Raw genomic sequence first — 23,071 nt, 5'->3', positions numbered from 1 at the left:
CCCGGGATGGCTAGCCCCAGCCCACCACAGCTTCCCACTCTTCTGCACCAGTCCCAGCGTGAGGGAGAGAGCGGGAAGAGCCAGCTCTGACACCCTCCTTCTCCACAGAACAGTCTGTGCTCTGCTCCCGCCCCCAGAGAGCTCTGAGCTTTCCAAATATGGATGCTTTTTTCATTCCCGAAGCATCAGGAACATTTGGGGGAAGAAAATGAACACCAGACATGGTTTGGAAATGATGGAAGCCAAGTGATGGGTGGTGGTGGAGGGAGCACTGTCTGAAGAGTCAGAAGTCGTGGTTTTTAAGATATTGAACAGGAGTATGAACTAGATGATCTTTTAAAGTGTGGCCAGCTTTGTATGCATCTAAGCCCCAGGAAGATCCCAGTAGTAAGGACCCAGATCCCAAGAGTGAAAAATACAGCAGCTAGCACACAATGCAGGGGAGAAAAACGGCATTAGGGACACCCAAAGAGTCACCGCTTCCAAAGTAAAGGAGCCACGGGAGATGGACTCTCTAGAGCCCCACAACCTGCATTAAGTCCACAGACTGGGATGATCCAACCTGAAGGTGAACGTGGTAGGAGTTAGAGACAAGACTATTTTGTTTCATATCAGCGCCAAACCAAAATCTGTTTTTGTCTAAAATGGAGAGGATTTCAGTACACTGAAAACACTGCACTTTTGCTTAAGCAAGAGTGTGTTACTCGGGTCGAGTTTATCTTCAACAGTGCACCCTGGGGGTTGCTAGGGAAAAATGTTTAAAGACCCACCCCATCACAAGTAGGCCTGTGTGGCAAGCATTGTCCCTGGTGCAACTGTGGAGACACAAAACAAACAGTTTAGACATGGCATAGCCCCAGAGCCCAACCTTAAGTAGGCACTCGCGTATCTGCTAGTTTACTGAATTAATTAAACATATAATCTAGTTTGAGAGAGGCAAATGACAGATATGATGTAATTAAAAACCAAATGCCAAACTGCATGATACTAACTATAAATAAAGGTGGAACTATAAATAAAGGTGGAAGAGGAAGGGGAGATTGAAATGGACAACAGAGCTGCAGAGGTTGTCACTGACTCGTCACAGACCCAGGGTGGCCTCCTGGCAGGGAAAAGGAGGAGACCCCTGCTGGAGGACAAAGACAAGAAGAGGTAGGGAGGGGGCCTGGGAGAGGTGAGGGCAGGCATCAACAAGCAACCTGGGGCAGAGCATGGGTGGGACAAAGCAGGCTATGGGGCCCCCCTGGCAAGACCAGGACATAGCCTTCAGAATCTGAAAAAATGCTCAGCCATGCCTAGACCTGCTTTGATTAGCAGGAGCACTCATCAAGAACCCGGGCTTCAATAAAAAGGGAAAAGATGACTTTGGGGGGGAGGCAGAGGGCTCCACTCTTGATCTCCTGAGTGTGGAATTTTCCACAGTACATTAAACCTCAGACTGACTTGTCCTGACACTCCGGCCACTGTCGACTTACAGCTTTCCCTGCATTTTCACTTCAACCTACTTAAGAGTATCAGTCTGCCACAAAGGTAAATACTGCTCCTGTGTTTTAGGCCCCGTAGAGCCCAGGGAAAAGCTCTTTGTCGTGTGCGTCCCTCCTCCCCTTCAGTACCTCCCCGCCCCCCCCCCCCAAACCCAGGCCCTGCTGGTTGCTCTGCCTCTAGGGGAGCTCCCCTGGTACATTCTGGGGCCCCCAGCCCTCCGGGTTCACTTCTTGCCTTCCTCAGTCTCTGTGTTCTTCTGAGCGAGCACCAGACGCTGCTGGGTTGTGACCAATCTACACTCAAATCAGTTCCTAAATCCTGACCAACAAACAAATCGCCTAGCGACCAGACCAGCGTGCTGAGCCAAGTCCCTGGAATTAGACTGATTCCCGGCACAGCACCCCCTTGCGGTCACAGAGGTATCACCACGTCGCCCTCCAATCCCGTATCTTCCCCCACCCTCCAAAGGAAGCTGGCTCCTCCTCCTGTAATCCTTAACCTGGTTTAACACCATTCCCTGCCCAGAGAGTGAAGCTAAAAATCTCAGTCATCTGGATTCCTCCCTCAACCTCCCTCCCACTGCAACTCCTCCAGCACACACACACCATCTCCTTGGCCTGCTCCAATCCAGGTTTTTGCAATATCTGTCAGGCTCCAGCCAGGACAAAAGTATCACTCCAGATCTTTCAAATAAAGGAGATTTAAGGCAATGAAACCAATGAGAAGCCAAACAGGATAGTATCTCATCCCAGAATTCTAAAGCAGCAGGAGGCCACTAACTTTCCTAGGGCTAGAAAGGGCAAAGGGATGAGATGGAGTTCCAAGGGCCCAGAAGCTGGGGCCACAGCCTGGGAGAACCCAGCAGAAGCTCCCTCCTGGGAGCCAAAACCCCAGGGGGCAGCAGGGATGGGCAGGGATGAGTCTATCATAGGTGCTGCTGCTGGAGGCAGAGAGAGAGAGATAAATACCCTGGCTGCTCTCTCCTCTTGCTCCTTAATTTCCCGCCAATGCTTCCTGTTGGCCAAACCCAGGCAGAAACCAGTTGACTAGGGCATCCTGGAAACAGCTTGCAGAAGTCAGGCCCCCTGCAACACAGAACAAGAGGGGAAGGGCCCAAAGCCAGTTCACCTCTCTTGTCTGTCTCCTTTCCTCTAATCTCTCATTCCTTCTAATTGGTTCTCCATTCTGTGCCAGAAAGATCATTCTGACTTATAAGTTTAAGTCATTCCTTCTGCTTAAAAGCTGGCTGGGGCTGGCAGTTTCCTGGCAGGGAAATCCAGGACTCCTCCACCGGGCTGACTTTGTCAATCACTTGCAAACACAGGAAGTGCTGCTTCCCTTGACAGCAACATGTACTGAGTTCACTGTAGGGCATGGGATGAACTGCTGCTCTAAGTATTACTGGGCGAGAAAACAGAGACTAGTCCTCAAAGTCATCCACTCAGAAACCAGTAAGTAAATAGCCAAGCTTCATTCCATTCTGGCCAGGGTTGTTTGCCATGATCCAGAGGCTTAGGGCTCCAGTGAAAAGATGCCACGTCCGAGAAAGTGGAGAGTAAGTAAAGGCTTCTCAAATCTATTAAAACAATAGAGTAACAAAAGATTCAATTGAGTAATCAAAAAACCTCCTAGAAAGAAAAGCGCAGGTTCAGAGGGCTTACTGGTGAATTCTACTAAATGTTTAAAGAATTAACACAATGCTTCCAAAGAGTAGAAGAAGAGAAATACCTCAAAATTTACTCTGGAACCCCAGTGTTACCTTGATACCAAAATCAGACAAATGCATCACCAAAAACTATACCAATATCCGTTCTAAAATTGAAGTAAAAATCCTCAACAAGGGTGCCTGGGTGGCTCAGTGGGTTAAGTCGCTGCCTTCGGCTCAGGTCATGATCTCAGGGTCCTGGGATCGAGTCCCGCATCGGGCTCTCTGCTCAGCAGGGAGCCTGCTTCCCTTCCTCTCTCTCTGCCTGCCTCTCTGCCTACTTGTGATCTCTCTCTGTCAAATAAATAAATAAAATCTTTAAAAAAAAAAGAAAAATTAAAAAAAAAAAAATCCTCAACAAAATGTTAGTGCACCAAATCCTGCAACATATTTTTAAAAAAGAGTGTATACCATGACCAAGTGGGATTTACTCCAGGAATGCAAGGCTGATTTAACATATGAAAACCAATCAACATAATATACCATATTAGAAGGATAAGACACAAAAATTATAAGATTATCTCATTAGAAAAAGCATTTGACAAAATCTAACATTCTTTCACGATAAACAACACTCAACAAACCAGACATAAAGGGAAACTTCTTCAATCTGATAAAGGGCATCTACGAAAAACACACCGCTATCATCATACTCAATGATGAGTTTCTATCTTAGAAGAAAGGAACCTTCCCCTATGTTAGAAGACATCTGCTCTGGTCATTTCTATTAAACATTGTAATGGAGCCTGTAGCCATTGCAACTAGGCAAAAACAACAACAAAAACGCATCAGATTGGAAAGGAAGAAGTAAAACTATTCAATTTACAGGTGACATGATCTTGTATAGAGAAAACCCCAAGGAATCCACACACACAAAAATTATTAGAGCTAATAAGTGAAGTCAGACATTATAGAGTAAGAAATCAAAATATAAAAATCACTTGTATTTTTCTATACACCAGCAAAGAACAATCTGAAAATGATATTAAGAAAATCATTCCATTTATGAGAGCACCAAAAGAATAAAATACTTCGGAATAAATTTAACAAAAGGAATGCAAGACTTGCACACTGAGAATTATAAAACATTTTTGAAAGAAATTAAAGAACACATTCTATGTTCATGGGTTGGAAGCCTTAATATTGACAGGATGGCAATACTCCCCCAAAATGATCTATTGATTCAACACTTATCAATTGAACCCTTATCAATTTCCCAGTAAAATTTTTTTCCCCCCAATAATTGACCACTTGATCCTAAAATTTACGTGGAAATGTAAGGGACCCAGAAGAGCCAAAATAATTTTGAAACAGAAAAAAAGTTGGAAGACTCACACTCCCCTACCTCAAAATTTAATACAAAGCTACTTTGTATTAAACTGTATAAAGACAGTATTGTTACTGGCATAAGGATAGACATATAGACAAATGGGCTAGAATTAAGAATCCAGAAATAAACCCTTACATTCATGTTCAGTTGATTTCCACAAAGACACCAAGACAATTCAATGAGGAGGAAAACATTCTTTTCAATAAAAGCTGCTGTGATTACTGGATATCCACATGCAAAAGAGTCAAGTTGGAACCTTACCTCACACCATACAGAAAAATTAATTCGAAGTAGATTATAGAGCTAAACGTAAGAGTTAAAACTTTAAAACTCTTAGAAGAAAGCATAGGAGTAAATCTTTGTGAACTCAATTAGGCAGCAACAATACCAACAGCACAAAAGCAACCAAAGAAGGAGGAGGAGGAGGAAGTGGGGGAGGGGGGAAGGGAAGGAGGGGGAAGAAAAACTGAACTTAATCAAAATTTAAAACATTTGTGTTTCCAAGGCTACCATCAAGAAAATGAAAATACAGCCCACAGAATTGCAGCAAATATTTTAAAACTAAATATCCACAAATCACACATCTCTAAACCATGTCTCCTATACCCGTATCTAGCATATATAAAGAAATACTACAAGTCAATAATAAAAAGACAAATAACCCAACTTAAAACTGGGCACAAGAGCTGATTACACATTTCTCCAGAGAAGATACACAAATGGCCCATAAGCACATGAACTTTTGCTCAACATTATTAGTCACAGGGAGACACAAATCAAACCCACAATGAGATACCCATTTCACACCCACTAGGATGGCTAGAATCAACAGGACAGATAAGAAAGTGCTGACAAGCTGTGAAGCAACTGGAAGCTTTAGAGCAGGGCAACCACTTAGGAAAAACAGCTGTGGCTCCTCAAAACATTAAACCTAGAGTAGTCACGTGACCCAGCCATTGCAATTCCAAGTGTATGTCCAAGAGAAATGAAAATATACACGCACCCCAAACATTATACACAGATGTTCACAGCAGCGTTACTGATGACAGCCCAGATGTGGAAACAATCCCACGTCCATCAACTGATGCATATGGATTAATAAAAATGTGCAAAATGTGGGCCATCTGTACAATGGAATAGTATCTGTCAAAAAAGGAACGAAGCATGCATTCGTGCTACAACACATTTGAACCCTGAAAACATACTGAGTGAAAGAAACCAGACACAAAACATCACATATTATGTGATTCTGTTTATATAAAATGCCTAGAATAGGCAAATCTACAGAGACACAAAGTAGACCAGTGGTTGACTAGGGCTGAAGGGACGTGAATTAGATAATTGAAAGTGACCACTGATAAGTACAAGTTTCTTCTGGGGGTGATGAAAACATTCTAAAATTGACTATGGTGATCACTGCACAACTCTTAATATACTGAAAACCACTTAACTGTATATGTCAAAAGGTTGTTTTTAATGGTATCTGAATTACATCTCAATAAATCTGTTTTTTTAAGAGCTATAGACCATATTTGTAATATGAAAAACTGAATCAGACATTCCATAAGCAACTGTTGAAAATATCCATAAGGCACATCATGGTGCAGTTACTAAAAACTTTTTTCAAAAATATTTAATGATATGGAAAAATAATTGTACGCACACATATACAAATATGGTGAAAAACAGACTGTAAAATAATATATGGCATGAGCCTAATAGTGTATAAAATATTGTATAAGTATACATCTTTATATCTTTAAATATTTTATATATTATATAAGTATATATCCTTCTCTGTTTTATATATTTATATATAACTTCAACAGTGGTTCACTAGCTCAAGTGGTCATATGGTGACTGATTTTATTTTCTGCTTTATATTTTTCCTTATTTTCCAAATAGTCTACACTGAGCACACAGCCAAGGAATCAAAGTTCACTTTCAGATCAAAGGGATTCTATTCAGTGTCAGCCAGAAGGAGAGGCAGCTGGTCCCACACCCTGTGGGCAGGAAAGCACAAAGGTACAGCCGTGCTGCAGAGCAGTCTGGAAATACTTCTTTTTTGACCCAGAAACTCCACTTCTGGAAATCTCTCCTAGGGAAATCATTAAGGACAAGCATAGAGACCAGGCTGAGAGGGAGTTCGTCACAGTTTTACTTATAACTGTAAAAAGCTGAAAACAACCTCCATGTCCAAAAATAGAGGCTTTTTAGTTAAATATATTATAGCTTATCCATATAATGAAATGCTGTACAGCTGCTAAAAGTGTTTATGATCTGTAGCGAAGTGGAAAAAGCAGGTCATAAAGCAGTGTATGTGGTATAATCTCATTTTTATAAAAAAAAAAAATCACTCATGATAATTATAGAGATCTAAAAGTAAATGCACTAAAATGTTAACAGAATTTGGCTCTGCGTAGACCAGGTGACGGATATTTTTATGTTCTTTTTGACTGGTCTGTATTTCTGATTTTTATATAATGCACACATATGTTGTCTCTACCAAGAACAATAAGATAAAATTACAGGGGAAGGGGCACTCGATCAACCCCAGTGAAAGCTAGAAGCCCTGCTGTCTGCCCAAGGAAAGGAGCGTTCTAGACAGGATTGGTGGGGGAGGCTGTAGGGACAGTGAGACCATCACAGCCATCGGCTGCTCCCAAATGCAGGTGTGCATGAGGATGGACTACACAAATACCCTGCTGTTCAGCTCAGATTTAAAGATTTCAAAGCATTTTCCCATTTTGTCTTATTCAGCTTTCTTAGTCATCTGAGCATTATCCCCATTTGGCAGATAAGAAAAGCGAGACTTAGAGACTTAGATCAAATGGCTTAAGATCACAGAGTGGAAACAAGGGCTCACAGCTTATCTGACACTAGACCCTTGTCAACAGCACCCCCACTCCAAATGAGCGTTTGTGCTCAGCTGAAAGGCAGGTCAACAAAGCAGACAGAGCAGAGATTCCGAGGCCACAGCCCTTGATGTGAGTCCCTCCTCACCTCGAAGTTCAGCCTCTCAGCTCCTCCCAGGGAACGCTAATCGCTACGCATGGGGCAGTTGCCAGAATGAGGCGCCGTCGTCACACAGGTCAATCCACAAGCACCACACGTGGCTCTGGGCAGGGCGGGATCTATGCTAACCCCCTGGAACCCCGACCTCAGGGTGGCCGAGCTCAGAGATGGCCATCACTATCAGAAAGACTTCAGTCCAGGCCTAAGGCTAGACTTGGTACAGTTCTCACTGCCCAGCTCTGGCGCCATGCCCAAGCCAGAACAGGGAAGCCTTTCCTCCCGCACGGGCCCTCCAGCCCTGGAGACTACTCTTCTCTAAAAGGCCCTATCCCTTCAGCACGGACCCACCTGATGAGGTCTGGTCTCAAGGAATCACAGTCCAGTCCACGGACGGTCACCAGGCTCCTCCCCAACCATCCCTCCTCCTTCTCCCCTGGAAGGACCGCCTCCAAGGAGAGAAGGGCACACAGGGTCCTGGGCGGCTTTGACGAGAGGGCTCCTATTCAGAAGAGCTGAGCTGTGGACATCTGTCATGGACCCTCTCTCTGATTCTCCTGGTGGGACCACGCCCCTGCATCACAGCCTTCAGGCCACACAGAAGCCAATCCTGGGGCATGAGGCTGGCCACTGGAGCTAGATCACAGGTGAGAATGTGATCCACCAAGGCCACTGAGACACAGTGAGGAGGTGGCCCAGGTTAAGAGAATCAAGGGTCTGGGGCTGCTCCAGCCAGCTGCGTGGAGACTGAAAGGGGAACTGACATGGATTATAGCAGGCCGAGGAATGGGGAGAAAGAACCCATCTTTGAGCCCTGAATCCAGCTGCCACTGAAGTCAGACTAGATGGGGTTTTCTTTCACCAGTAACGCAAAGGGCCCTAACCCACGGAACTGGGCAGAACTTCAAAATGGTCTTCAGCTGGGCTCGGGACCTCAACTCCCCATATACTGACCCCATCCCTGCCCCCACACAGCTCCAGCACAGGGGCTCTGGACCCGCCACCATGAAGCCCTGCAGGATGGAACTGGGTCCGCACGGCCTCCTCCCTTTCTGTGACCACATCACTCGCGTACCACCTCTGCCGAACAGCTGGCTGGGCCTGGGCAGGCCAGATGACATGGACACATGCCCCTGGGCCATACCCTCCCTACTCCGGGGTCCCCAGCGACTGTCGCATCTCTCTAGTGACACTCTCTCCTACCAGGCACAAAAGCGGCCTCACCCCTTCTCAGCCATGTCTCGCCACCCCCTCCCCAACACTCCCCAGCAGCTTCTGCCTCTGTGTGTGGGCCAGCTGGAGAGCTAAGCCCTGGTCACCATGTCGGTGCCTGAAGCCAACTGGTTCAGAAGACAGCTCCTCTGCTCCCCCGGTCTGGAGAGGGCGGGGGGCCCTATGTGTGAGTGTGACCCCCAGAGGCCTTTGGCACTGGCAGAGCCTGACCAGCCTGCTGCCAGCCCTCCACACCCAGGGTCCCCTTGGGACCAGCACACCAACCTCTCCACAGACAGAGCCCACATCAGTGACATCCCGAGCACTCCCTAGTAAATACACTTCTACTTTCCTGGGGCAAACTGGGGCTGCTCCTGGGAACCAATATCCCAGGATGGAAAAAAATAAGCTTTGAAGCAGGAAAGTCAAGCATCCTCGTAGGAAACGTATCCCTCACGTCTTGGGGGTCTGGCCTCACCTTGACATTCAGGACTGTTAGAATCAGCCTCTGAAGGGAATAGAGCAGACACGCCTTCATTCTCTTTTCTTTTCTACTTCACAGAGGGAACCCCTGATTAGAGAGAGATGCTTCTTCTGTGGTCTACGTGCATGGAAGTCTTTAGGGAAGATGACAGATCGTAAGTCATAACCACCCACGATCTGAAGAATTTCCAACTCAACTTGTTCCAAGCCTTTTCCCATGGCACTCAGATGCCGAGGACCGGCAAGGTACGGGGAACAAACACACGGGCGATGCATGATAGAAGCCCCTCATCAAGGGACTGCGTCCCTTGTGCTGATGTATCTGAAGCTTGCTCTGGTAGGAGGCCCCCCGGAGACAGCGAGGAGCCCCAGGAGCATCTTCCGAAAACACCTGTCGGTAAACATGTTAAGTGTCCCGGTCTAACTACTTACGGTAAGCTGAAGTCCGTGAGTGGGTGAAGACACTCAGTTTCAAGCTGGGGAGAGCAAGGCTGGGATCCAAGCCTTTTGGAGCTGGGATCTCTGTTTAAACACTAGTGCTCATCAGCTTTGGGGAAAAGGCAGCACTTCTGAAAAGCCTCCCTTGCGAGTTCCTTTGCCCCTTCACCCTGCCCACTGCAGAAGCGGGGTGTCTTCGTTCCTTCCTGACACCATGTCATGAGATGGGATGCTCAGCTTCTCACAGCGGGCCGTCCATACAGAGCCCCGGGCCAGCTTTACATGAGGCAGGCAAAAGAAGCTGGAACATTTTCCAAGGGGAGGTCATTATGTAACCCGAACGCTATCCTTCATTGCACCTGTGCTTCTGGGAAGAGCAAGAGGTCCATGAGCTCTGCAGACTCCAGAGAAGGGGGCGTCGTTAGGATCGGCCCGCAGCCTCTGGCCAGGGAGGGCAGTCCAACCGAGACTCCTAAGAGTCTCCTCTCTTAGGAGCACTGGGTTTAGCATGCTTCTTATGAAGACAGCTGTCTGAGGATTTTGAATGGCTCTCACCTTTTAAAGGACGACTACTCAAATCAACCGTCCATTCCACTGTGAATAGCCTTTTGTGAAAAAACCGTGAACATGGGCCCAATTCCAAAGACCTCTGACCTTCTGGGTCTGCCTCTGGCAGGACTGGCAAAGCACAGAGGGAGTGATCTTGGGCCCCCTCCTCGAGCAAACCTCTCCATCTGCCCCGGGCCACTGGGTGCTGACCATCCTCCAACCATCCATATCGCTTCCTCCCCAACTGGCACTCCGGACCTCGGTCTCTGCTTGCTCTGCCTCTAAAGAATTCCCTCTCAACGTACCATTCCGGGGTTCGCTCCTGGGACCACACCCTCTGCCAGACAAGGCAGATATATAAAGCAACTCTCCCCTGGAATTGGATGTTACCTGGGGCTCCCAAAGAAGTCTATCCATTTGGGGGTCATGCCCAGGAACAAAAGGAGCTAAACTTTGTTGCTTTGCCAGGCACAGTGCTAAGAACTTCAGCCCCTCATTCCCTATAATCACGCTATAATGTAGAGACTCCTATTACCTCTGTTTTACAGATGAAAAACCGGAGTCCCAGGGAGGTAAAAGTCACTTGCCCAAGATCTTATAGCTAATAAGTGACAAAGCTAGAGATCAAACCTGGGCAGTCTGGCTCCAAAACACCAGGCTCTTAACCAAGACATCAAAGGCACAATTTCAAACCTGGGAGCAAAGGAGGAAGAGAGAAAATGGGAGGCTCCATGGAGCTCCCCAACACCGTGCCACCTTCTCTACCTGGCACAGAGGTCACGCAGTTTAACAGGAAGGTTTCCTACCCCCTCCTGGCCTTGCCTGCAGCTTGGTGGGCATCATCGGGCAAGTCCCTTCACCTTTCAGGCTCAGTGTCCCCAGTGAAAAAAGAAAGTGTTTGTATAAGGGATGATTGGGAAGGCCCCGCTGACCCTCTGCCATCAGCCCTTCTCTGTATCCTACCGTCTGATCTAGAAAGGAAGCTTAATACCAGGCCACTGTTTCCAGGTTCATAATTTCCCTCCTCTTGGACACCAGAGCCTCAGGTCCTCCACGTCCCCTTCATTCACCTGAATGAAGGCTACTTCCTCCTCCCTGCCCCCTTCTACGGATGTCAGCTGGCTGAGAGACCGAGCTCTACTGGACATGTCTAATCAGAGACTTACGTGAGACCCCAGTCTTCTTTTTCCCAGGCTTCTGGTGGCTATGTATGGTGCTAGAGTAACCTCTCTCCAGTGGGCTGTCAGCAGAACCAACATGCACTTCTTCTGCTCACCCCAGACGTCTCCCTCTATCCCCCCTTTCCATGAGATGCAGCAAGCCAGCACGCCAGCTTCAATCACACAGACGAGGATGGCACCCTAGTGGATGGGGAGAAATGAGAACCTTCGAGAACACAGCTGCCCCACCAGCTGTGACCAGCCAGTTGGTGCCAGGACTCCCTTATATTGGAGCCAGTGAGTTTTTGGTCTCTGTGAGACAAGAACATATATACGAAGGCTGTTCATAAAGGCCATATCTGGGAAGGCAAGCCACTTCTAGCTCCCACTGGCCTATCTGTGGAAAGTCACCCCATGTCCAGCAGGTCTAAGTCCCAAAATAGATGGCAGCCATGTGTCCACTATTCCCCAGCCTTCCCACTTGTGAAAAGAACATCTGTGCCCACTTGGTGTCCTGGAGATTTCATTTGCTACTTCAATCTGTATCCCAGAGCAAAGATGTCTACTCACTTGATTAAACCAGGACTATCAGAAGCTAAAGAGTTTCTCCATTTCGATTCCCACTCTCTGTTTGTCTGCTTAGATTTACAAGATGGAAGGAAGGAGTTGAGGGGATCGTGGGGGGAGCTGAGATCCACTTCGGAAGTCCCTGATCATGGTAATGAACTGAAATGTACAACCTTTCAGAAAGAAGTCCGTATCGGCTCTATTACAGTGTGACGTCAGCATGCTCACAGAGGTATTGCCCGTAATCGGCAGGGAAGGACTCTGAATCATCGAGATATGCCCAGTATGTCACCTACAAAGAAAACACATCTCACCATGCCAGGCTAGGAGTAAAGGTGTCTGGATCACCTGAATGACATGATGGGCATCTCCGTAAAAATGCCACCAAGGGAACTTGTACAAATTCCACTCCATAACTGAGCACTGATTACATGCCAAGTCCTGCACTGAGCTGTGAGGATGGCAAACAAGCAAAACAAACAGCTCCTCCTTTAGAGGAACTCACAGACTGGCAGGGGCGGCTGATACCGGGACAACTGATGCTAGTACGATTCTCACGTCACCTACTGATCTACTGAGCAGTGAATCTGACCAACTCTGAACAGGTGAGTCCCAGAGGCTGTCAGAGAAGACAGGACATATGAGTTGAAGGTACAGAATTTACAGGAAGAAATCTGGGCAAGGAGCAGGAATGGTGGTGGAAGAAAAACAAAGGTGAGGCTGCCAAGAGGGGTCTAGTGCAAATCAAGAGTATCCCCTAGCGAGCTGAATGTTTTCTACATGAAGAAACCTCACCTGGACCAAGCATGCTCTGATCCACATGCCAACAGAGCAGAATGGTTAAGAACATGGGCTTTAGACGGAGGCCCCTTCTGCCTCCACTAGGAGAGCGTGGGCTCTGCCTTGAGTCCTGCCTCAACCACTTCCTGGCTTCAGGACCCTGGACAGCTTATCTAAACTGCCTGTGCCTTGGTCTTCTCATCTGTAAAACTGGAAAGAATAATAGAGGCCACTTCCTAGGGTGGTGGTGAAGACTGGCTAAGATATCCAAATAGAGGGCACCTAGTGGGCATTCCAATAACCTCAACCAGTTTCATCTCCTTTGTCTGTAAATTACAGGTTTGGAAGATTTCAGAGACAGTGAAGCTCTAATTGATAAGGAATGACGTTGGCTGTGGATTCCCAATAAGCCAAGGCTACCATTAGCTGGCCAGGGGAAGAGCTCGTAGCCACGGCTGAAAGCACGGATGTGGGAGTAATACTCCCAGGCTCTGGCTGAAAACCTTGGTCTGGTCAGACCTCGGGAGACTGTGGTGGCGGGGGAAGAGGTACGCGCTGGATGCACACCCTGGGGGCAGCTGCACTCGGCTCCAGCCCGGGCTTGCCCTTCCCTTCTTCCTGAAGAAGCCAGGAAGCCACATTTTTAACAGGATGGTCTCAATTTGGCAATGTCAGCAGCTATTTCAAAAGCGCTGGGAATGCTGAGCTGATGACACCAACCCTCCCTCAGGCACTGGCAGGCTTGTGGCTCACGACGGAGTACACTGGCATTCACTGAATGTTTGTCCAGTCTCCAGTGGAAAGTTCTCAAGGAACTTGAAGAAGAAAGAGGAACCAAAGAGTGCTACTACACAGAATTAGGACCAAGAGCCTCTTGAACTCCTCAGAGAGCTGGCCCGTCTTTGGGCATCTGCACAAATAGTATTTTGGCTATTGTAAGTCACTTCTTATGGTGCCCCATCAAACACTCAGCTTTTATGCTCATATTTAGATCATGTTCACTATGTGCCGGGCCTTCAAAACGTAGGAGCTTGTGGAATCCGCAGGACAACCCAAGGAGAGCTGGACAGACAAAGAAACTGAGGCCCAGGGCCAGTACGTGGTGGCGGTGGGCAATGGAGCAGGCAGAAGGCTAAGCTCCAGTGCTCAGAACCACCACTCTGCACCACCTCTCTCCTGGCCGGCATCAGCTCTTGGGGCTGGGACCCCCCTAGGCTGAGAGCCACTTCCTCTGACACAAGCAACCCTTCCCTCTCCCGTATGTGTGTGACACTGTGTGAGCCCACGGAAGCCAGCCAGGACCAGGGCTCCCGGAAGACAGCCAGCGTGTCCCAAGTGCCTCAGCACCATGGCTGGGGGCCCACTGCTAGCCACGTATGACGGGGGCCCAGCCCCAGCAACCAGCAACCAGCAACCCGGCCTCCTTGGCCACTTGCAGCCATGAGACTGAGAGGGCTATGCTGCCTACAAAGGGCTGCTGGGGCCAGTCCATCTTAGAGCTGATGTGAGGGCCCAAGCTCTTGCTGCGAAGTGGGCCCCAGAGCCACCCCTCCCTCCGCAACTAGCAAAACACTCCCAGCAACAGCCCACCGGGCCCCGGGTGCCCAGCGACTGCCCGATGAAGCTTTACTCTCCTTGCAGGATATTGTTTCTGGCCCCAAATCACACACAAACTCCCACAAGCCCAAGTCATGTGAGGTGAGGAAGCAGGCAGCAGGAAGGTGGCACACAGCCCGGCACAGCCTGCAGAGCCCCCAGGACCCCTCCAGCAGCCTCAGGGGACTGTGCCCGCCAAAGCGCCAGTGCGTTCCGCCAAGAGTGACAGCGTCTTTCCCCGGGCCGCAGGGAGGTTCAGAAGATTAATTAGACGAACCTGGCAGAACTCGAGGTTCCCCAGGGAACTGGTTGAATATGTCACCCCTGACACAAAGCTCTGAAGTGTGCCTCGGGCTGGGTCTTTGTTCACCATTGCGCAGGACAACCCAGTCAGACAGCCCACGGCACACGAGTGCCCAGGGCCCTGGCCTCCGTGCCAGCCACAGTCAGTCACAATGCATGGTTTGGACAGTAGGTGGCAGGAGGGAGCAGAGCTGCTTCAGATGCTCCCTTTCTTCAGGTGGCCTTTAAATTCATATTCAAAACCTCCTCCTCCTCCAGGAAGCCTTCCTGGCCCTGCCAGCCTGTGTGACCTCTCTCATCTCTAAAAAGCTATTAGCCATGCCCGACTTTTACCACCTGCTGTCTTGTTTGGGGCTGATATTTTAAAATATCATTTGATAAACATTTAGTATGCACCAGGTAGCGTGGTCAGTGCTTTACATACGTTATTTGACTCAACCTTTAGAATAAATCTATGAAGTAAATGTGATTATAGCAATTTCACAGATGAGGAAGTCACAGCTTGGAAAGGTCAAACAATGTGTGTGTGTCCTGCGTCTGTCGTCTTCCTCTCCGTGGGACTATCCTCTCACGTGGGATTGCACGCTCCTCCTGGGCAACCAGGCTGACGTTTACGCTTCCTTCTAGGCCCAGAGCCCCCAGGCGCACAACTGAACACCAGATCACTGGCTGTTACGGTGACTGCCATTCGCAGGGACCAATCCACCTTTCTTCACTTAGCCCAGAGGCAGCATTAATGAATAACACTGGTCAGCCACATCGCGAAGGGGCCATTCGACAAGAATCCTGGCCTGTTCTGGGCAGTATCTTAATTATAGAAAAGAAAAATCCTGCTTTCATTGCATATTAATTATCGGAACACTTTACTGGAATTCTGCTGAGGAACTGAAGGTCTGAGGGAACGATGTGTGGCAGGGCCCACACCATGCGATGTGCTGTGGGCCCAACCCCAAAGCCTTGCTGGGAGGTGCTGAGCCAGGGCACAGGGTCGGCCTGTGGGCTCCATGCAGCATGGCCCCGGGGGACAGCCACCCAGGAGGGAAGGCGTGGGCTCACCTTTGGTAGCGTAGGCTTCCGCAATCATGCGCAGCCTGTAGGGAGGGACGGCTGTCAGCGGCAGGTCATCGAGGCCCACCCGGGCATAGATGTTGAGAGCCTCCTTATAATCTCCTTCCACATAATTCAACTTGGCCATGATCAGACTGGATTCTTGTAGGAACTCTGACTAGAAGGAAAAGCAGAGAGAAAAACATTTTCCTACAATGCTATGAGTAATGCTCCCTCAGGGACCCGCCACCTGCTGCCAGAGAGCCTTGGGGCTCTCCACACGAAATCACGCACATGAAGGTTCACAGCAGAACTGTTCACCATGGCCCCAGGACGGGCAACAACCCAAATGCCCACTGACGGGGGAATGGATAAGGAAAATGTGGTCTGGCCTCACAGAGGAGTATAACTCAGCCACAGTGTGGAAGGAAACATTGCCCCATGCTTACAACAGGGATGACCCTTGGAAACACCTTGGCAGGTGAAAAAGCCAATCATAAGGGCAACATGTTATCTGCTTTCATGGACATGAAATGGCCCGAGCAGTCAAAGCTATGGAGGCAGAAAGTAGATTAGTGTGTGTGCCTAGGGCTGGAGGGTGGGGGGAATGGCAGGTGACTGCTAATGGCTTTATTTTAAATAAATAAATTTTAAATAAATAAATTTTAAATAAACCAAGGTTTATTTTGGGGGTGATGAAAATCCTCTAAAATTGGGTAAGGACTGCACGAGTCTGTGACTATACTAAAAACCACTGAACCACACATTCTAAATGGGTGAATTACATGGCATATGAGCTCTACTTCAAGAAAGCTGCCATAAACCAAAACAAAAGAGAACACCGAGGCTCCCCGCAGGCCTGTGTCCTTGGCTGTGATGGGCCAAGAACAGAAGGGACATTTTATGAACAAGACACACAAATACCTGTCTCAAAAAAGGACAACCTGGTGCATCCTGCCTGCTGCACTAGGGCTGTGCCACAAGACTATAACACAAATAACCCAAAGAGAGAGGTTTTCTAAATTGGTGCAAAACCCAGGACTTGCTTTCTTTCCAGGGTCTAACTTTTCCCACTGAGCCATTCTTGCTCCTTCAGGGGACTGAGCCCTGGTCCCCTCTGCCCCGGGAGGCTGCAAGCTCTAGCAGCCCTCTGATGGGTCCTCATTCCTCTCCAGGCAATAGAGGTTGGCTTCCCTAGTCCACACCCCCCCGCCTCATCCTCTGCCCTTCGCCCTGGCCAGCACTTATCAGCAGGAAAATAGGAGACAGCCCAGCCTGCTATATAAGGAAACAGATTTCTCAGCCTCTCGCAGTTCCTTGGAACCCAAGCTATGCAAGGCTAGATTTTCCTGCTTATAGGAGCATGCCAGGAAACTGCACTGCTCTGTACCCTGTAACCATGATGGGGTGGGCAATGCCAGCTAGCCAGCCAGAGCATGGCAAAGCGGCTGTCCGCCAGGATCTCCAGCTTCCGGGCATTTCTTTCTTTCTTTCTTTTTGAGTGTAGTTGACACACAATGTTACATATTTTTCAGGTGTACGACATAGTGACTGGACAACTCCATAAGCTATGCTATGCTCGCCACAAGTGCAGCTACCTTATATCTGTCACCTTACATCTTGCAAGGCTGTTACGATACCACTGACTATATTCCCTGTGCTGCCCCTTTTATTCCCAGGACACACTCATTCCATAACTCTATCTCCTGCTCCCCTTCACCTGTTGTGACCAGGCCTCAACTCCCTCCCCTCTGGCAATCATCACTTTGTTCTCTGTATTTATGGGTCTGTTTCTGCTTTTTGTTTGTCTGTTTATTCATTTGTTTTGTTTTTTTTAGATTCCACATATAAGTGAAGTCATAAGGTAGTTCTTGAAAGGGGGCAGGGGCAATAGGCAGCATTGACAAGAGGGTAAAATGGACAAAGGGAATGAAGGGAGCAAAAGGGGTATTTTAAGTTAAATTAAATTTTATTATTATTATTTTTTAAGTAGGTTCCATGCCCAACGTGGGGCTTGAACTCAAGACTTCGAGATTAAGAGGGCATGGTCTGACTAAGCCAGCCAGGCGCCCTGAAAGGAACAGAAAAAGAGGGTTTTGAGTGGCCCGAGAGAGAGAGAGAAATTAAAATGCAAGAAATTAGAATTATATTTGCAAACAGAGAAATCAAACCAGACTTAAGAGAAAAGGAGTTATGAAAAAAGACCCACCACAGGGGTTCTCTACCCAGACAAAAGGCTTCCTGGCAGACAAGGCTGCATCTTCCTTCCTACCTTAATTGAGCCTTCCAGCACTGGGACCACTGGCTTAAAAGCAAAAGGAAGGGGGAGGGGAGCAGCAGTTAGTGTTGACTGGGCACAATCTGATGATGGACAGTGGCCACAGCTGCCCAACAATGTGGATGTACTTAATGCCACTGAACTGTACACTTAAAGATGGTTATGATGACAAAGCTTGCATTAGATATTTTTGGTTACCCAAAGAAAAAAGATGTTTAACGCAATTTAAAAACAATTTTTAAGTTTTTATTTTAAGAAGAGTAAACTACAAGGCTGGATGGAAAAGAGTCTGAACAAAATTCCAAATGCAAAGGCACAGTGTGGACACTGAGAGAGATTTGCCAAGCAAGTGTTGTTGGTGACCTCACATAAAGGCCACTTGCTGCAGAGGGCATAGACTGGCCCCAGCACAGTGCTTGTGCTGCTGTGCCCATGAGAGACACGGTTTTCTTGACTTGACTCAGAAGCAGGTCTCCTGACTCCCAGGCTGGGCTCCTTCTGCCCCACCACACTGCTATCTTGTTCTGGTCCTTCCTGCCTCAGTCCATGTGTATTTTGTGGGCACCTTGTCTGCACTGGGCTTGGGCAAGCGCCCCACCAGGAGACGCACTGGTTTAGGTCAAACAGAGAACAAGTTTCACATTAGCCAGCTATTGGGGCGACACACCCATGTGAAAGCTGGGCGACTTTGGAACATTCTCTATAGGGTAGAGGAAGCTAAAAAATGGCCACCACAGGAGAAAAATCTCTAGGTAGAACCAATAAAATTGCAGAAAACAAGTCTCTGGTGTTGCGAAGTAGTGAAAGAGCTACCATCCACATCTGAGCCTTAACACAATCCTGAGCTACCTATGCTTATAGATGAGAAATGTGAAGCTCAGAGAGGGTAAGTAACTTCGCTAAATCACACAGCTTACAAATCTAGAACTGGAACACAAAACTCAGGAATTCTAACTTGAAATTCCATGTTCTTACTACTACATTGGGTGGAGAGCAAAAACCACCAGCACCTAGTAAACCAGAAGGTTAATTTTCACAGTGAAGTCAGGGATCTGGAAGGCAGAAAGAAACTAGCCAGATGTCAGGCCTGGAGCATGGTCCTCAACCTTTCTCCCCCAGCACACAACCACACCCTCTGGCCTCTTGAATGGATGCTTGAGTCTAGGAAGCAAAGCCCACGTGTCCACTGTCCCTCCACCCTTTTTCACTGATGAGGACCAACCAGCATCACAAACTGACTCCAAAGAGAAGTATGGCATGGCCCTTTGAAAGAAATAGGGAAAGGGAGACCATGTGTTCTAAAGGCCCAATTTACTTAAATTTATCAAGCCCTTAGTAAACTGGCCTTCCTATGTTGAAGGGATGTGTGGGGCGCCTGGGTGGCTCAGTCAATTAACCGTCCGACTCTTTTTTTTTTTTTTTAAGATTTTATTTATTTATTTGACAGAAATCACAAGTAGGCAGAGAGGCAGGCAGAGAGAGAGAGAGGAGGAAGCAGGCACCCTGCTGAGCAGAGAGCCCGATGCGGGGCTCGATCCCAGGACCCTGAGACCATGACCTGAGCCAAAGGCAGAGGTTTAAGCCATTGAGCCACCCAGGTACCCCAAGCGTCTGACTCTTGATTTCAGCTCAGGTCATGATCTTGGGATTGTGAGATCGAGCCCTGCATCAGGCTCTGTGCTCAGCACGGAGTCTGCTTGTCCCTTTCCCTCTCCTTCTACTCCTCCCTCCACCCCCAACTCACAATATCTCTAAAATAAATAAATAAATTCTTAAAAAAAAATAAAATAAAAAAATTAACTGATGCTCTCAAGCCAGCCTGAGGGGCCTAGAAATGTGTCCAGTGGAGACAGACATACACAAAGGCCTTTCAGAAAGGAGGCTTTCTGCCTGCATTTCCAGAAGCCTGTAACCACATAAGTGACAAATACTAACACTCACTTATACAAATGTTGCCCAGGCCCCCAAATACTCCATGGCCAAGGAAGTGACCAGATGACAAGGAGGAAGGACATCTCCTTGGGGTCACACAGCAATTTGAGAATAGGCACAAGCTTCCAAAACAGATACAAAAAGTAAGCTAAGGAAACATGGCTTTTCGTGGTGGAGGGGGGCAGGGAATGTACACAAACATGAGAACAAAGCCCAAAGAAGTAGGTTCTGAGATGGGAAGCAAAGAAAAAGGAAAGAGAAATCATTAAGATTAAAAGCAAAGAGATAAAACAGAACAATAGCAAAAAAAAAAAGCCCAACCCAAATAACAAACGGCAAAGCACCTGAATAGATTTTTCTCCGAAGACATACAAATGGCCAATAAGCACACAAAAAGATGTTCAACATCCCTGATCATCAGGGAAATGCAAAGTAAAACCACAGTGAGCTCTCACCCAAAACTAATAGGATGGCTACTATCCAAAACCCAAACAATACCAAAGAACAGAAAATAAAAAATGCTGGCAAGCATGTGGTGAAAGTAGAACTCGTGTTGGTGAGAATGTAAAATGGCGCAGCTGCTATGGAAAACAGTATGGAGGCTTCTTAAAAAATTAAACACAGAATTACCACATGATTCAGCAATTCCACTTTTGGGTATATGCCCAAAAGAACTGAAAGCAGATCTGGAAGAGATATTGTGAACCCACATGCATAGCAGCATTATTCGGGGCATGTTGGTGACTCAGTGGGTTGGGTGGCCAACTCTAGATTTCAGCTCAGGTCATGATCTCAGAGTTGGGAGTTCAAGCCCCACATCAGGCTCTGCACTGGGCATGGAGGCTGCTTAAGATTCTCCCTCTCCCCCTCTTCTCTCTCTCTCCCCACCCTCTAAAATAAATAAATCAATAAAGTTTGCATTATAGCAGCGTTATCAAAGTCCTAAAAGGCAGAAGCAACCTCAGGGCCCACGGAGGGATAAACAAAATCCAGTATAAACCTATAGTGGAGTACTACTCAGCCTTAAAAAGGAAGGGAATGCTGACACAATTTACAACAGGGATGAACCTTGAGGATGTTAGGTTAATGAACTAAACCAGTCATAAAGAGACAAATGCTCTACAATTCTGCTTATCTGAGGGACCTGGAGCAGTCAGAATCAGAGACAGAAAGTAAACGGGGGTTACCGGGGGGCAGGGAGGCTCATGCACCGAGTTTCAGTCTGGAAGGATAAGAAAGTTCTGGAGACAGATAACGGTGAGGGTTGCACAACAGCAGGAGGGCAGCTGAGGACACTGATGGGCCTGGGGCTGGGAGCAGGCAGGCGCAGGAGTGAGGAGCATGACCTTAGAAGGGCAGGAAGAACAGGCCTCGGCCTTCAGGGAGGGGAAGAGTCCGGAGCCCAGGAAGTAAGGTACTGGGTGAGGGAGGCGGCAGGGACAGGGGAGAGAAATGGAGAGGAAAGGAGATTCAAAGGAAGCAAGAAAGGAATATGTGGTGAGAGGGAAAGCTGAATCTAGAGACAGGAAGACAGGGCCGGGGAGGAGCAGGAGGGTAGCACTTAAGGTCTCCTGGGCCTTGGGGTTAGGGCCATGGCTCAGGCAGCGGGGACAGGCCCAGCCTGGCTGCCTCCCACACCGAAGCACCAGGCCAGGAAGAGCCCAAAGCATTCCGGGCCACAGAGGCCTGGGGATGCTCAGAAGCTGCATATTTGAGGCAGGAATCGAGAGGTAAATGGCCCTCCTGACTAACTTCTCTCCTTCCTAGAGTGGGCCGGGTGTCAGGTTGAGCTCTGGGCCCTATAGAATAGCTCCCTTCCAAGCGCCTGGAGAAGATTTTTCAGAATAATGAGTCTCTGAAGACTCAGAAGAGAGCCCCTAGTGAGCTGGAAGCCCCCAGAAGGTGGTGGACACACGCAGGATGAGCAGGCCTGCTTCTGAGGAGCCTCGCCGTGGCAGCACGCTCGTGCGCTCCCAACACTGCCCGGTCCATCACGGGCCGTCCTTCCCAACAGCTCACTGCCCCAGGGAGGCTCGCAGCACCCCACTGCCCCCCTCAGCTCAGACACCCACAGTACCTTTAGGTTCCCACGGTCCAGGGCGGCGGTCAGGTGCTTGCGGACCTCGGTCAGCTGGGGCCTGGGGCCTCGGGGACTGGCCCCCTGCCGCAGGGGGTGCTCCTTCAGGGACTGCTCCAGCTTCGACTCCCCAAGGAGGAGCTCTGCCATGTCATCTACAAAGAACCAGGTAAGAAGCTAAATGGGAGCCGGGAACAGTCTGCGTGTTGGGAAGCCCCCCCAAGGACTTTGGGACTACCATGCCCTTGCTATGTGTCCTCAGCAAGGCCCTTCTGGAACTTCATAGCCTTAGAGGGAGTCCAAGTGGGCACCAGCTTACAGTGAATTTCGTTTATAAGTAAGAATGTTCCAGAATTTGTACGCAGACAGGGGATAGCTCATTCCTTTGTCACACATTTACTGGATCTAGAAAGACTAGAGACATATTAATATAGCAAGAGTGCAAGTTCAGTAGGAAAACAGCTGTCTGACGTTATTTTTCAGCAGGAAAACAATACTATGTATTTTCTCAAACACTGACGCAGTGCAATCTCCTAGCTCTTTTGTGTTCCCACAAATGGATGTGAGCTGGAGCAATGTCTTGTACAGTCAGATTCTTAAAACAAGTTTGTGTCAAAATGACATGCATGCACCCGGTCTGTTTCTGCCTACAACTCAAAGCTATACAGACACTGTCAACTAGGAACCTCTCCATGAAGGTTTTACCCCTAAGAGTACTCTACTTAGAGTTGCAATTTCGTTACTGTCTGTGTCGGCTTGTTAATTAGAATGAAGAGCTCACTCCAGAAGTTGCTCTTGGGAATCCACACATCTAGACATTCTGAATAAACCCAGAACAATTCATACACCTGCCTGAGCTTGACCTACTTGGGACAGGACTTAATTGTATTAAAATATAAGCACAGTGTAAAAGGCAGCTACGTAGTGTAGCTACTACCACTGGGCTGCAAATTTGGAGGGGACCCCAACTGGAGTTAGGGATCAAAACGGCCTTTAGTTTTATCTTTAACACTGCAGTCCCAAAAGGAGAACAGATTTGCCTATTATTTAGGTAATCTAAAATTAACTCCAGAAAGAGTCATGGAGCACCCACTGAGATTCTGAGTGGTAGGTGCAC

The 23,071-nt window shown here is 48.0% G+C and overlaps 1 protein-coding gene and 1 long non-coding RNA gene across 7 annotated transcripts in view; one reads left to right on the top strand and one right to left on the bottom strand.

The window, feature by feature from the left end:
* TTC7B (tetratricopeptide repeat domain 7B) overlaps positions 1 to 23,071 on the bottom strand; it is a 247,880-nt gene that overhangs the window by 203,139 nt on the left and 21,670 nt on the right. For 3 of the 4 annotated variants that reach the window (XM_032344681.1, XM_032344682.1, XM_032344683.1), the window contains exons 2-3: positions 21,955 to 22,109; positions 15,677 to 15,845 (exon numbers count right to left, since the gene is read on the bottom strand). In XM_032344681.1, coding sequence (XP_032200572.1) covers positions 15,677 to 15,845; positions 21,955 to 22,109 — 324 coding nt within the window. Of the gene's footprint in view, positions 1 to 15,676; positions 15,846 to 21,954; positions 22,110 to 23,071 lie in introns of those variants that run through there. The other variant, XM_032344684.1, reaches the window with a different exon arrangement.
* On the top strand, positions 702 to 15,680 carry LOC116591629. Of its 3 annotated transcripts, none has more exons than XR_004286080.1 (4): positions 702 to 1,152; positions 2,974 to 3,040; positions 7,873 to 8,179; positions 9,307 to 15,680. It is a non-coding gene; the product is annotated as an uncharacterized LOC116591629 (long non-coding RNA). The 3 variants fall into 3 exon arrangements; XR_004286081.1 differs by lacking the exon at positions 2,974 to 3,040 and adding an exon at positions 2,810 to 2,936; XR_004286079.1 differs by lacking the exon at positions 2,974 to 3,040 and adding an exon at positions 2,810 to 2,936 and having other exon boundaries at positions 6,426 to 8,179.

This window comes from Mustela erminea, chromosome 5 (assembly GCF_009829155.1).
Source record: "Mustela erminea isolate mMusErm1 chromosome 5, mMusErm1.Pri, whole genome shotgun sequence".
NCBI lineage: Eukaryota > Metazoa > Chordata > Mammalia > Carnivora > Mustelidae > Mustela > Mustela erminea.
This window is presented reverse-complemented; position numbering and strand designations above follow the sequence as displayed.